Below are 12,416 nucleotides of genomic sequence, written 5' to 3'. Positions count from 1 at the left end.
CCAACAACCCAAAAGCACAACTGGGTGGCCACAGACATAGTGTGAGGCTCAGGGGAGCAAAGAAGGAAATTGAAAGGTAGGATCAAGATGAGAGCATGCAAACAACTGGGGTACTCATCTTGGAAATTATAATCATACACTGCACATACTTCTCATGTTTCCCTTACACAATCTTGGGAGGTAAGTGGAACAGACACTATCATCCTTTTGTTACAGGTTAGGAAAGTCAGGCTCAAAGAGAGTAAGAGATTTGTCCCAGAGCAAACAGTAAGTAAAGGAGAAAAGCTTAGACCCCACCACTCTTTGCATTTCATTCCATTGCAACGGAAACACGCGCTGAACTTTCCCAAAATGCTTGGAGACTTGCTTGGCTCTAGGCTGCTTCAGGGTCCCACCCAGGGAGATTTGTTTGCAAGGAAGCACGCTGTGGAGACACTGGGGTTTGGGAGCCTCACCGAGCACGGTGACGAGGGACTTGGCAGTTCTCACGGGCATAGTGAAGATGGAGCAAGTGTATTCACCCTCGTCTGCCAGGGCCACGTTGCTGATGCTGATGCTGAGCTCATGGGGCGTAGATCTAACCAGCTGAATCCGATTATCTCGAAGGGCTGGGGGAAATTGGGAGAATTGGAAGCAAGGCTTTTACTGGTGACTTTCATCTTTATCTTCCAATCCCAGGCCAGCTTTTTTTTCAAGAAAGGGTCTAGTGTGGTTTGGGGCAGGGGAAAAAAAAAAAAAAAAAAAAAAAAAAACTGCTCCTGAGTTTGAGTAGTCTTTAGTTTATTCAGTTACTTTCCTGGGCCATTGGGCTCAGTAGCCTCAGAGATACTCAGAAAAGTAGGTTGGATCTGTGGGCCACATTGGGGTAACACTGACATCAGCTGTCTCTTAGGGGTCCTTTGGGGTGAGTCACTCCAGGACCCTATAAGGCCATGCATGGCCTAGGTCAGAGTCATAATTATGAAGTTTCTCTGGAACCAGCTGAGGAGCCCATGGCCTGCTGCTTCCCCAAACAGCATCCCTTCATGTTTCTCAGCCTCTGGACTACAGGGACATTTCCTCTCAGCTCTGCAGCCCCCTTCTCCAGCCCAGGTTTCCCATGGAGGCAGATAACTCATGGGACAATACCTCTCTTCTCCCCAAAGTAGAGAGTCTGCTGCGCAGGGTTAGACCATTGCAGGGATGAATCCTCATGATCTTTGACTTGGCACTTGAGCACCACGGTGCCACCAGCCACCACTGTCTCATCAGATGTCCAGGGCTGACTGTCTGCAGGGGTAGAATTGGGTTAGTTTCCTAAGGCAGCACTAGCCCCTCCACCCATTTCTGGGCCACAGTCCGCCTCATCTAATTCAGACCATCCAAGGCCCACGTCTCTGTATTCTCTTAACGCATCATGGGGGAAGGAATAGAGGTGGTGGTGAGGCAGGGGAAGACAGACCTTACTTCCTCTTGCTTTGAATGCACAGAAAAACAGTCACTTGTTGAATATTTGCTGAATGAACTGACAGGGCCACAAACATTTATAGGGATAAAGGCACCCCAGATCTACACATACCACTCCCCATGTATCTTTTCTGATAGAGTTCTACCATTCACCTTTGAAAACACACATACGAGTCTGTCATTCTGTTTCACCTTCCTGCCACCACCTGCATATAAGAGCAAGAACAGAAATGGTTGTAATAATGCCCAAACTATAAAAGCGAAGAAAAGGCCAACCCCCAAGAATGTGGGTTGCACATTCATTTACACAAGAGGTAGCTAATAAAACTGCAAAATAAACAAAAAAGATTTTTAAAAAAACCTAAAACGTTTTGACACAGACTTTTCAATTCCTCCAACAATAACTTCCCTTCAATCATCAGCTCCCTTAACATATTCCTTTCAGTATCAGTACTACCCGCCTCCCAAATCAACACACAAACCCAAATCACTATCCTGACGTTATTTTAAAGAATAATGGATTAAAGTTTTCCCTTCGATGTGATAGAAATATGGTTTCTAATTCCTCTCTACTTAGTCAAGTTAAACAAAAGAAGGACTAGTAAGATATCGTGAGGATGAGTCATTTGAATCCCAAATATGCCTTCTAATCAGGCCTAGCTGTGAGCCCCTCCTCAGTCTGTGTGATACTTGCTTCCTCCACCCAGTATTCTCCCATGTTCCCCAAAGCATGGATTCTGATTCCTAATATTGATTCCCTCATCTTCAGGTCTGACTTCCTGTGACCCAATGGCACTGACCTCTGCAGAGCTAAAATAACACCTTCTAGCTCTGATTCCTGAAACATCCACACAATTTCTTCTATGGTACTAAATTACTTAACCAGCATTGTCGCCTCTGAATCAGAAACCAAGAAACGTACTTCCTACATTCCCTAATTGAGCAATTTAAAACAATCCCCATACTCCCTATGGCACCAACCTTACCCCTGCCCTATCTGCTTATTCCTGCCTTTCCTGGTCACCAGAGCTCCATTTCCAAGGAATATTCAATGAGCGTTCCTAGCAGAGAAGGGGCCCTGAAGAGTGAAGGTGGCACCTGCCGGAGCTGACACCAAACACCAACGCTTCTGAGTGGCTGTCTCCAAATTGGAGCCCAAAGCCTGGCTGCTAGCTTTAGCGTTTAGAATCATAAAAATTAGAACTGACAGGGATCTTAGGAATCATGGAATCCAATTCCCTCATTTTACAGATGTAGACAATGAGGCAATGGAGGCGAAGTGATTGCTTAAGATCATCCTACCGATCAGTGATTCTAGTTAGGACTAGAATCCTGAGTCTCAAGGCAGTGCTCTTTTCACTGGAATGCGCCTCAGGTAATCATCTAACTTGAGAATCAAAACTATGACTTTAATGTTAGCAAGCCAGAGACTGAGCTGGCTGAATAAAGGTGGAAGTGATATCTTCCTTAAATATCTCAATGAAAGGTTTGGGAAACCTATCATTTACTGCTAGCCATAAACCGATTTTTGACTGGTAATCCCATTGTCCCTGGTTCCTTTTGAAGAATTCTATCTTGATTGTGTCTTTCCAGAACCTCTTTATTCTGAGTAATACACTCCTCCTGGAATCATTTTATTTTTGGAAAAAGGTGTAAGGGATACAGGGGTCCCTGTACCGGGGTGAGGGAAGGAGGAGTAGGTGCCAGGGGAGTTGGTGGTGTAGAACTAAGTACTAAAATGTCAAATGGAGAGGGGGAAGAGTTGTGTGGTAATGAGGGGAGTGAGAACACAGGGTGGAGGCAACATGAGTGGGAGATGATGTGAGGATGGCGGAGGGAACTGAGGGACATTGAGATGAGGGGGCCTGGATTCTCACCTTGACTGGCCAGCATGTCAGGGCTGCTCCAGACTGTGGAGCTCATGGCCTCTTCGAGTGGAGCCAGAGTCCCCAGCTCCAAATTCTGCTCTTGCCAGTAGCCTGGGGAGAGAGTCTCCATGAAGGATGAGCCCTACATTTAGGCTGCTACCGTTTGGGATCTGTACTTTCATTGTTGGGGATGGGGGAGAGGACTGGTCCCTGTGAAAAGCAGCTTCACCAGGGTACCTAAGAGAAGGTGGCTTTCTCACAAAAGGGGGAGATTAACTCAAGTCCTGAAAAGGGAAGTGAAGTCTTCCTCCGAAGGGGTGAATTAAAGGAGGATGCTAAGCTTTAGCAGTCAATCACATAACGTTAGAGCCAACAGAGATCTTAGAGGTCATCTGGTCCAGTTCTCCCAGTTCACAGGTGAGGACACTGACGCCCACTAGGGTTAAAAGTGACTTGGCGAAGGTCATACAGAAATAGGAAAGATAACCAAAGACTTTTCATTCCTGATCCGGGATTCTTTCTGCTACACCAAATTATCTACTAAAATAATGACAGGTTTAATCATTAAAAAGTACGTTCCCATTTAATCCTTTTAATAAACCAGTTAAATAAGTACTGTTGGTATTATCACTTCTACCTTGAAGAGGGGAAACAGAATGAAGTGACTTGCCCAAGGTCCTACAAACAGAAGAACAAAGACTGGAAATTAAATGCCTGATTCCAAATCCAAAGCTCTGTTTCAAGGTGACACCCTTAGCACTGAAGACACAGACCACAGCTGGGGATGAAAGTTATCCCACGCCTTCCTAGATTGTTACCTTCTATCCGGTGCTCCGATTCTTAAGCTTTCCTCCTCCACTCTCAGTCCCACTCACCATTTTATATCACTGACTCTGCTCCCTCATCTGGCACAGCACACGCCCAAGGCTTGAGTCACCGGCTCTCTTCCTAGTTGGTAGGCCCTAAACCCTTTTGTGAAGTACTGTATAGTTTCCATGGCCTGTTTCCCCCAACTCAACCTGAGAGACGGAGGGACAAAGAAACCGGCCTTGAGAATCTTTTCAGGATCTCCCGTTGTAAAGCCAGTAGCCAATCACATGCGCACAATTCAGTAACGTCATCGGCTGCTGAGCAGAGTCCGGAACTGCTCCTTGTCCCGGGCCTGGAGTCCGGCAGAACTTCGCCAATTGTCCCAGCGCGCCCGCTCCAGAGGCAGCGGGGGAGGGCGGTGGGAGAGGAAAGAACGAGAAGGGGGCGATGGGACCGAGGAGGATGGGTAGGGGAGGTGGGGAGGGTACGGGGTGGCAGGGGTGTGAGACTAAAAAGATAAGTGGGACGTGATCTTAGGGTCCACGAGAAGAAAGGGGACGAGGAAGAGAGTTGCAGAATCAAAGGGAAAGAAGGGTGAGGGAGAGGAGAGAGTGGGGGAGGGAGGGAAGGGAGTACCGGGGAAGGGAGAGGGATGGGGGAAGGGAGAGGGTGTTAGAAAGAGTCCTAGCCTCGGGATAGGGCTCTAAGATAGCTTCAGAGGTTCACTGGCCTTCAAGGAGACGCCTCCCCTCTCCACTGTTCCTCAGACATCCTCCAGGAGGTTTGAGAAATGACTCTGTTCCCGAACAGGAGAAGCGCTAATGCCCAAATGCGGAGGGGGAGTAAAGCAGTGAAAAAAAAAAAAAAAAAAAAAAGAGTATCTGCAACAGGTAGAAGTAGGCAGGAAAGCGAACAAGGAAAGTGTTGGTGAAGAGAGGCAAGAAAGATGAGGATGGGAGAAGGAAAGGCGGCCAGGAAGAGGACCAGGGCGCTCAGATCCAACAGAGAGTCCCCCTGGGTGCCCTCGCCCTGCTGCCTTCTGTGGACATCAAGAATGGAGGCAACCGGAAGTTGGTGAGTGTTTCTCGGTGTTTTCCAGGTCGTCTGTTTGTGGGCGCTTCCACACACAGTGGGAAGCCAAACTGGTTGTGCGAAAGCTTGGAATGGTGGAGGGACAGGGAGAAGCCAGAGAGGGGTCAGTGCTCCACACCACAGTATTGGTACCTAGTGCACCAAGTAAGCACTAAATAGACCTTTGCTCAAATGGATAAAATAGCCATCTCCTACGCTGGCATAGGGCTTTCAGTTTGCAGAGTGGATTTTCAATCATGAATTCATGTCAAAACAACCTTGAGGGAGAGGCAGCCAGATACAATCTTTTTTTTTTTTTTTAATTTTAATTTATTTATTTTTTTGGCTGTGTTGGGTCTTCGTTTCTGTGGGAGGGCTTTCTCCAGTTGCAGCAAGCGGGGGCCACTCTTCATCGCGGTGCGCGGGCCTCTCACTATCGCCGTCTCTCTTGTTGCGGAACACAGGCTCCAGACGCGCAGGCTCAGTAGTTGTGGCTCACGGGCCTAGTTGCTCCGCGGCATGTGGGATCTTCCCAGACCAGGGCTCGAACCCGTGTCCCGTGCATTGGCAGGCAAATTCTCAACCACTGCGCCACCAGGGAAGCCCAGAATCACTTTTTAGAGATGAGGTTTAGAGGGGTTCAGTGACTTACCTAAAGGCACACAAGTAACACCCTCTCAAGGATCCTCTTTCTCCTGCTGGTGGTGCACTCAAAGCTTTTTCAACAGCTTCTGTTTCTTATAGCATTTCAGTCCATTGTATTGCAATTTACTTGTTTCGTTATCAGCCTCCTCATCTAAACTCAGAGTTGGTGAAGAGAAGGAGCCTTCCCCTATTCATCTTTGTATTTTCAGCACTTAGCCCATAGTGGGCTCTCAGTACATTTAACTGGCTCTGGTAATTCATTCAGTCACAATTGGCACTCTGCTGTGTCCATTCTTACTCAGGCAGAGCATGTCTTCTGTCCAGATAGCATAGGTTTAGTCTTCATTCTCTTGCTCCTTATTTCATTTGTGCTGTTTTCTGCCTTCTTCTCACAGTTGCTTTTCTCCTTGCTTATATTCCTTTCATCCCTCCCCTCCTCCTGCATTTTGCTGGCATTTTTTTTTTTTTCTGAATAGGATGAATAAGTGAAATGATGATGTCATTCAAACTAAACTGAATTGTTTAGATGAGGGGTCTGATAACTAAACAAATAATCTCCAATAAATGGCATATTAGGGATATGCTTGATATACAGTATTGTCCCTGTAGGTTTACAAGGAACTCACTCTGGTTTGTTGTGTTTTAAGAAACTGATTAAGAAGTAGCTGGGTTTTTTTTTTTTCCTCCTGGAGGTGATATTTTACCTTGTAATTCTCCAAAGTACTTATGATCTCATGTCTCCTCTTGAGAACTGTCTGTTAATATGCCTGAAAGTTTTCTTGCTGTTTTTATAAAATTGTACACCTGTAATGATAAATTCCGAATAGCCACTCCCCTGGGTGCAGATGAGTGATTATAATGTTATTCACAGAAACATGGATAAATGGCAGAAATTATAACCTGGAATGCGAAAGCCTTGTTCTTTGGATTTAGAGCTTGCCAACTGTTTATGACATCAGCATAAATTCCTTCAATGGATTCAGACTCAAAAGGAAAACTTAAGAGTGCTCTGAAAAGGTGGCATGCACTCTGAAGTGGAAATAATGACAGTTCTGCTCAGGCAGGGTCATTGGAAGGAAATGCAGACTTTGAGTCCACAAGACTGTTAGTAAGGGGAGGGCCCAGGTTAATCACATTGAAAAACAGATAAAGAGAGCTCCAGTCATATGGGTCATATTGTTTCCCTGCTTAGAAACCCTCACTGACTTCCCACTGTCTGCAGATGATATCCAGATTTGTTAGCCTGGCTTATAAGATCCTGCACGGTCTGATGCCATTATGCCTTTCAGCTTTGTCTTTTCTTTACTTCACTCACCCCATATCCCAGACATATGACGCTATTTGGAATTCTTTCTATAAACCCTTTCCTTTCCTGCATACATTCCCTTTCCCACAGTCACTCTGTTGATAATGCTCTTCACCCATCTTCACACATCTAACCCCTAAAAAGCCTATTTTCCGTGGCACTTCCTTCAAGAAGCCTCCCCTGATTCCCTGATTGCCTCAGATGGAAATAATTTCTGATTTTTTTTTTTTTGAGTCACAACACTTTATCTACTTTTCTTAAATTATGCATCACTCTTTACTTTGTACTGCAAGTTTCGCTTTCTTCCTAAATTTTAACGATTCTGCAGGTAGGGTTGATATCTGATTCATCTCTGTATCTGGTACTGGCCCTAATACAGCATATTGCACTTAGAAGGTGCTTAATGAGTAGTTATTTAATAAATGAATCCAAGATGCTTAACGTCTTCAACTGTGAGAGCTAGGTTCAAAATCTGCCAGTGAAGAGGAAATAGCAAACCAAAAAGGCTAGGAAGAAATGGGCCAAGGAAGAGGGTAGATCATCCAGAAGCTGAAGCTCTGTAAGTTTACAAGATGGGTGGAAATCTCTATTTATTGATTACCTTCTGTGTGTCATGATCCAAGCGAGGTGCTCTATATTCATTATTCCAGAATAACCCTTTATAGGTATTATTATGCACATGCTAAGGATGAGTTAACTAAGACTCAGAGACTAACTAAGACTCAGAAAAGTTAAGTAACTTATCCATATGATGCATCCAATAAGTGTTGGGATAAACTTAGATCTCTCTGACCACAGAGCCCAGACTTTCTGCATATCTTCAGTACACTGCCTCCCTTTGCAGGAGCATGTGCTTCGTGTATGTGTGTGTGTGTGTGTGTGTGTGTGTGTGTGTGGTGGGGGAGGGCAGAGGTTACAGGTGGAAAGATTCCTTCTTGCATTGCTGGCCTGGGGGTGCTCACCTAAACAAAATTCACAACGCTTACCTGCAATATGATAAAAATAACAGTGTAGCAAGTTGGAAATGAGTGCTTGTGGTGGTGGTGTGATTTGTATCCACTGAATTACATTTTCAATTGGATTTCTTGGTGTGTCTTCATCTATATCTTTGGGGGCTCACCCCAAAGGCCTTATAATTTGGGATCATTCTTCAGTTAACCAAGCAATAGACGTGTCTGTTTAAAACTAAGAGTGCCCTCACGTTTTCATAGCACTCTAGCACCTAGGCTACGAACTAAGATTATCTTCTTATTTGCTCTCAGTTGTCTGGGGGGTTTCTTAATTCTTGGTCAATTTACTCATGGGTTCCAGTAGCTTTAAGACTCCCAGCATTTTAAAGGACAAAGTAGCCCTTTCACCCACTGATTTCCTTCTGATTAATTGTTCATATTAAGAGTAGCAGAGGTGGGAACCAGGGACTTACTAATGTGCCTTTTAAAGCCTACATTGGCACCTCTGATTTCATTTTTCATCCATAGTACAGGACCTCACACATAGTAAGTGCTCAATATTTATTGAATAAATAAATAACTCAAATGAATAAAAATGTATTATGTTTCCAATTTAAGTGATGCTAGTAAAGAAGTTTATATGTCAGTATAACCCCTTATTGCTTGGTTTATGTATCTTCCCTGCCCTGTCTGTTTTGGGAATCTACATTGCATGGGCCTTAGGGCCATGTACAGGGTCACGGGTGCACATTTGGGATGGTGGGACAAGGGGACAGAGCTCCCCTGCATAACTGTTGCTGGCCTTGCCAGTGCTTGGGTCCAGAACTCCACTTCCCAGATTATAGAGAACACCAGCTCCCCGAGTAGGAGTTGATGATGATGGTGATGATGATGATGATGATGATGATGATTCAGCATTTCTCTAACTCCAGAGTTAAAAATACTCTTCATCCCTGCCTACTTGTTATTCCTCACGACTACCATGACAGGTGGGTGGAGGAGTGTTGTCTCCAAGGGAAAAACACATTGGGGGCTGTGGCCCAGAATGCCGGAGGGACCCACTTTTAGAATGGTTTACCCACCCCCATCACTGGGCTCCCTGGCCAGGTGATCTCACTCTGATTCTTCCCTAACACTAGCTACGCAGTGAATTCTTATATGTATTTCGATCACACACTGAAGAGAATGGCCATGAAATCAGAACTAGAACTCAGCGCCTTAATCTTCTCTTTATGCGCGGAGCCACATTTTTCTTTAGCAGTGAATGTCTGCTTCCGCATTTGGAGGAAAGTGGACCAATCTCACCTGAGGCCTGATTTAATCGATCACTCCAAGATTTGGGAGGGGAGTTACTTTGACCTGAGTAACTTTAGAGCACAACACCCTGATCACAAAGGACTCTCTTTAAACTCAATTTTCTCCATTTGCTCTTAGGTTGCCAGGAATTACGCTACTTCTGCAGAAGTTACTGTGTAGTTTCCTAGTCTAAGACACTGAGGGCAGGAGTGTCAAAATATTCTCTCACTACCTGCTCTACGTTCCTTTCTAACTTTGTCCTCTCCAAGCTCCCGATTCGCTTCCATTCCCAATGTTATAGTGCGGTCAGACGAAAGAAAGCTGGGGCCATAGAGGTAAGAGTTATTCTGTCATGGGGGCTTGTCTGTCTTTTCAGGTGTACTTCCTTCCCTTCCAGTTGCTCTTCAGGGCAGGCCCCTGTCCCCTCCCAGGCAGTAGGATCCCCTAAAGGATCTCCTTGCTCAGCTCAGATATGCTCCGGCTCACATCCACTTCAGAGCGCCACAGCTCAGTCACGCTTCAGCTGCCTGACTCCCTGATCTAGGTCTTCTCTCCAGCTCGCTGGCCTCTCCACCCTTTCTGGCTTGAGCTGCTGAGACCTTGCTCCTTTGTGTTCCCTCCCTCCATTATCTCTGTTGCTGTCTGGTTTTCCCTCCTGGAGTCTTGTTTATCTACTTTCTCTCTGGCTCCCAACAGCCTCTTGGGCCCGAAGTCACTACTCTCTGGGTGTAGCTTTACTCTCCCAGGAGGCGTACACGATATAAGTGAAACTGGAAGGTGAATAGGGTGGGGAAGAGAACCTTCCCTGTAAGAAGTCCCTACTATACTGATTAGCCTCATAGCTTGGTAAAGTGTGGCCAAGAGGTACAGATTTATTGAACCAGGAATCCTATTCTGTTAGATGATCCAAGAGATTTAGGTTTGGAAAGGACGGATCTGGGCTCAAACAGGTTTATTATTGCATGAAGGCAGATACCTTTTGCTTCCATCCTAAGCAGTTGTTGAAAATGAAAGGCTTTTGTTTCCTGGGATTGGAATGGTGTGGGGCTTAGCTTTTCTAGGCTGAATGGAGAGGAGGGAATCTTTAGGGTACTTGGCTAGTTGGCTAGCTTGCCTGTGGTGGGTGTGAGGGTGGGGTTAAAACAAAAAGCACATCTTGATGTTAACCCTCTTTTCACTGAAAAAAAAAAAAAACACTTATTCCAAATGTTTTCCTATATCCAAATGTTAAAAAAGTATACAAGTTTAAGTGCCGTGAGTAACTGTATTTGATACATTTGCTAAAACCCTGCAGTCAATTTGCATGTTCTAGTCATTTTCTACTGACCCCTAATGGCCAGAGGTGGTTATTCCTAAGATCTTTTTGAGTCTTCTAGACAGAGGATGGAACTGATGTCCTTTCTGACTCCCTGTTACCAAAGTTCAGTAATTCCTTGCCTTCTCTTTCTGTACCTCATTCTTCCTAAAATATTTTCCCGTCTATGATTCTTAGAAGCATAGACTTTTAGAGTTGATAAGAATCTTAAGTAGCAGCTAGTGCAAACTTCCCATTTAAAAGATGAAGAACCAAGGCTCAGAGAGGCTTAGAAACTTAAGCATGGTCACACAGGCAGCTAGTGGGAGCTGTGGTTATAACCCCAGTCTTTTGTTCTCGTTGCCATTTGACAGCAGTCCTGTGAACTAGCTAATTTGGAAGTTAAGTTGCCATTTAGTGTGATTTTACTTCCAGTGACATCCACTCTTCCTGCTTCCCATCTCCCTGTGCATTGTAGTGAGGAACCCCAGGACCCTAGATCTCAAGGGAAGGAACTCTACTAAATGCCAGGCAGGTTAGAGAAGTTGGGGTGAGATGAGGAAGGAGTCCCTGAAGGTGCGAAGAATGACATCGCCACAAATGTCGGGGACTTCATGGCAGATTCCAGTTCTCACAAAAGAGGAGGCCGTGGGGCAGAAGCTACTTCCATGCCCTTTAGGAGTTAGAAGGGTGATGAGGAGGACAGGCCGTGTGTACGTGTGCGTGTTGGCATCTGTGTGGTGGAGAGCTGGAGGCTGCTAACCTCATTGTGATGTGGGAGACAGAGACTAGAAGAGAGAAAAACGCAGAGGAGCTTTTCCTATTCTTGAGCTGGTGAGAGAAAAAATCTGGAGGCAGAAGTGGGCTTGCAGTAGGCTGAGGGGGGCCTCTCGGAGACTTAGTTAAGATTCTGAGGAGCAGAGACTGGGAAGTGGGTGGCAGAGAAGGAGGTGGGGACAGCTGTTGCTTTGATTTGCTATTGAGTCAGTGTTCTCGGTGCATTAGCACTGGGAGGGAGCCCTGGGCTGGCCCCCAACAAAAACAAGCCCCTCTGGAGCCAATACTTTGTCATAGTAAGAACTGCAGTTGGGAGACAGAAAGGAAGGGGATCTAATCCCAAAAGAGCCCCTTCCTCGCCTTAGCGCCTACCTTCTAGGACTGGGCTCTGTGCTCCAGACAAGTGTCTAGTGTTCTGTACTAAGAGGCTGGGGGGGAGGTGAGGAGACAGAGCAGAACGGATGGCTCAGTAAGGGCTGCTGGGAGCATGGGTTCTGTGCAGGGCTTTGACTTTCATCAGTTATTTCTCAAGCAAGTCCCTAAGGTCGGGCATGAAATCACTCCAGTTGATGACAGCCTTGAGCCATTTTAGAAGTGTCCTTTTACCCCTATCTCCTCATTCCCTTCCCACCATGCTCACATGCTCAGAAATCACAACAGGTATGACCTGGAGTCTGTATTCTAATGTAACAGAGAGTCAGGAGTCTAGACTTTGAACTCTCAGATGTCCCTTGAACCAAGTACAGGCACTTTTATACCCTTTCCCTAAATGTATCTAGCTGCTTTCACACGTATGTAATAGAACCGGGGAAAAAAATCACCCCATCTTAGGAAAGTACTTAGGAAAGGATACATAACAGAGTCAGTGTGGAGTAAATGAAAGCATAATTCAGTTTAACTTGTTGGAAAATATGTTTAGCTATGAGAAAATAGGGACTGGGAATGGGAGGGAA

At 45.5% G+C, this 12,416-nt stretch overlaps 1 protein-coding gene across 3 annotated transcripts in view; it reads right to left on the bottom strand.

Moving 5' to 3' along the window:
* The window catches only part of CADM3 (cell adhesion molecule 3), a 29,420-nt gene that overhangs the window by 7,904 nt on the left and 9,100 nt on the right, over window positions 1-12,416 (bottom strand). The window contains exons 2-4 of one of the 3 annotated variants that reach the window (XM_068538285.1): window positions 3,324-3,425; window positions 1,129-1,269; window positions 456-608 (exon numbers count right to left, since the gene is read on the bottom strand). In XM_068538285.1, the coding sequence (XP_068394386.1) occupies window positions 456-608; window positions 1,129-1,269; window positions 3,324-3,425 (396 nt within the window). Of the gene's footprint in view, window positions 1-455; window positions 609-1,128; window positions 1,270-3,323; window positions 3,426-12,416 lie in introns of those variants that run through there. The other 2 variants (XM_068538283.1, XM_068538282.1) reach the window with 2 other exon arrangements.

Source organism: Eschrichtius robustus, chromosome 3 (genome assembly GCF_028021215.1).
Source record: "Eschrichtius robustus isolate mEscRob2 chromosome 3, mEscRob2.pri, whole genome shotgun sequence".
Classification (NCBI taxonomy): Eukaryota; Metazoa; Chordata; class Mammalia; order Artiodactyla; family Eschrichtiidae; genus Eschrichtius; species Eschrichtius robustus.
This window is presented reverse-complemented; position numbering and strand designations above follow the sequence as displayed.